General features: G+C 63.0%; 1 protein-coding gene across 1 annotated transcript in view; it reads right to left on the minus strand.

Annotated features, from left to right (window-relative positions):
- POLE1 (DNA polymerase epsilon catalytic subunit A/1) overlaps positions 1-1,266 on the minus strand; it is a gene marked incomplete at both ends in the record, with an annotated part of 23,516 nt that overhangs the window by 14,196 nt on the left and 8,054 nt on the right. Inside the window, 3 exons of the mRNA XM_005758945.1 lie at positions 54-123; positions 448-611; positions 869-928. Coding sequence (XP_005759002.1) covers positions 54-123; positions 448-611; positions 869-928 — 294 coding nt within the window. The remainder of the gene's footprint in view (positions 1-53; positions 124-447; positions 612-868; positions 929-1,266) is intronic.

Genomic DNA, 1,266 nt, shown 5'->3' on the forward strand with positions numbered 1-1,266 from the left:
CGACTCCTCGCGCACAGGGAGCGGTCCTTGAGTCCTTTAAAGAGGAAGTGCACCTTGACCGCAGGCTCGGCGTCGACCATGGAGACCGGGATGGCGCGCTCGGTGACTGGCTTCTCCGCCGGCCTACGCGACACGTCTCGGAAAGCTCGTGGACGTGTCCGGACGTGTCGGCGACGGGCTCCTCCGCCGGCCGGTGGGCGATGATCGCATCTCCCCAGATCTCCCCAGATCTCCCCAGATCTCCCCAGATCTCCCCAGATCTCCCCAGATCTCCCCAGATCTCCCCAGATCTCTCCATGTCTCTCCATGTCTCTCCATGTCTCTCCATGTCTCTCCATGTCTCCCCGATCTCCCCAGATCTCCCCCGATCTCCCCCGATCTCCCCCGATCTCCCCAGATCTCCCCAGATCTCCCCCGATCTCCCCAGATCTCCCCATATCTCCCCACCGGTGGGCGATGATGAACTTGCACGCGAGGACGGCGTTGGCGACCATCTGCTCGCCCAGGAACTCGGCGAGGCGGCGAGCGACGGTGATCGCGGTCGACTTTTGGGCGCCGTACTCGTCAAGCGTCTTGGACATCGACTTTTGCTCCGAGAAGAGCTCGAGGACCTGAGAGGCGGATGGGGGCGGGGCGAGAGGAGGAGATGCGGACATCTCGGCGCTTGCTCCGAGAGGAGCTCGAGCACCTCCTCGGCATCGTCGAGGTCTAACCCTAACCCAACCCTAACCCTAACCCTCACCCTAACTCTAACCCTAACCCTCACCCTAACTCTAACCCTAACCCCAACCCCAACCCTAACCCTAACCCCAACCCCAACCCTAACCCTCACCCTCACCCTACTAGTAACCCCAACCCCAACCCTAACCTCGTCATCGTCGAGGTCGACGCCCTGCGTGTCGATGACGTCTAGCCAGCGGTCCGCCACCTTGGGTTCGGGTTGAGGGTGAGGGTGAGGGGTGAGGGTGAGGGTGAGGGTTGAGGGTGGGGGTTGGGGTGGGGGTGGGGGTGAGGGTGAGGGTGAGGGGTGAGGGTGAGGGTGAGGGGTGAGGGTGAGGGGGGAGGGTGAATGTTGAGGGTGAGGGGTGAGGGATGAGGGTCGAGCTTGAGGCAGCGCAAGGGTGACAAGTCTCGCCGTTGATCATTGCAGGCTGCAGTCGGCTGATGGGGGTTCAGCAGTCGGGTTACCCGACTTGGTCCCGACTGTTAGAAGTGCTCGAGTGCCCTCTCCCCGGTGCCGGGGACGAAGCCCATACTCGGAGAGTT

Source organism: Emiliania huxleyi (assembly GCF_000372725.1).
Source record: "Emiliania huxleyi CCMP1516 unplaced genomic scaffold EMIHUscaffold_83, whole genome shotgun sequence".
Taxonomy (NCBI): domain Eukaryota; phylum Haptophyta; order Isochrysidales; family Noelaerhabdaceae; genus Emiliania; species Emiliania huxleyi.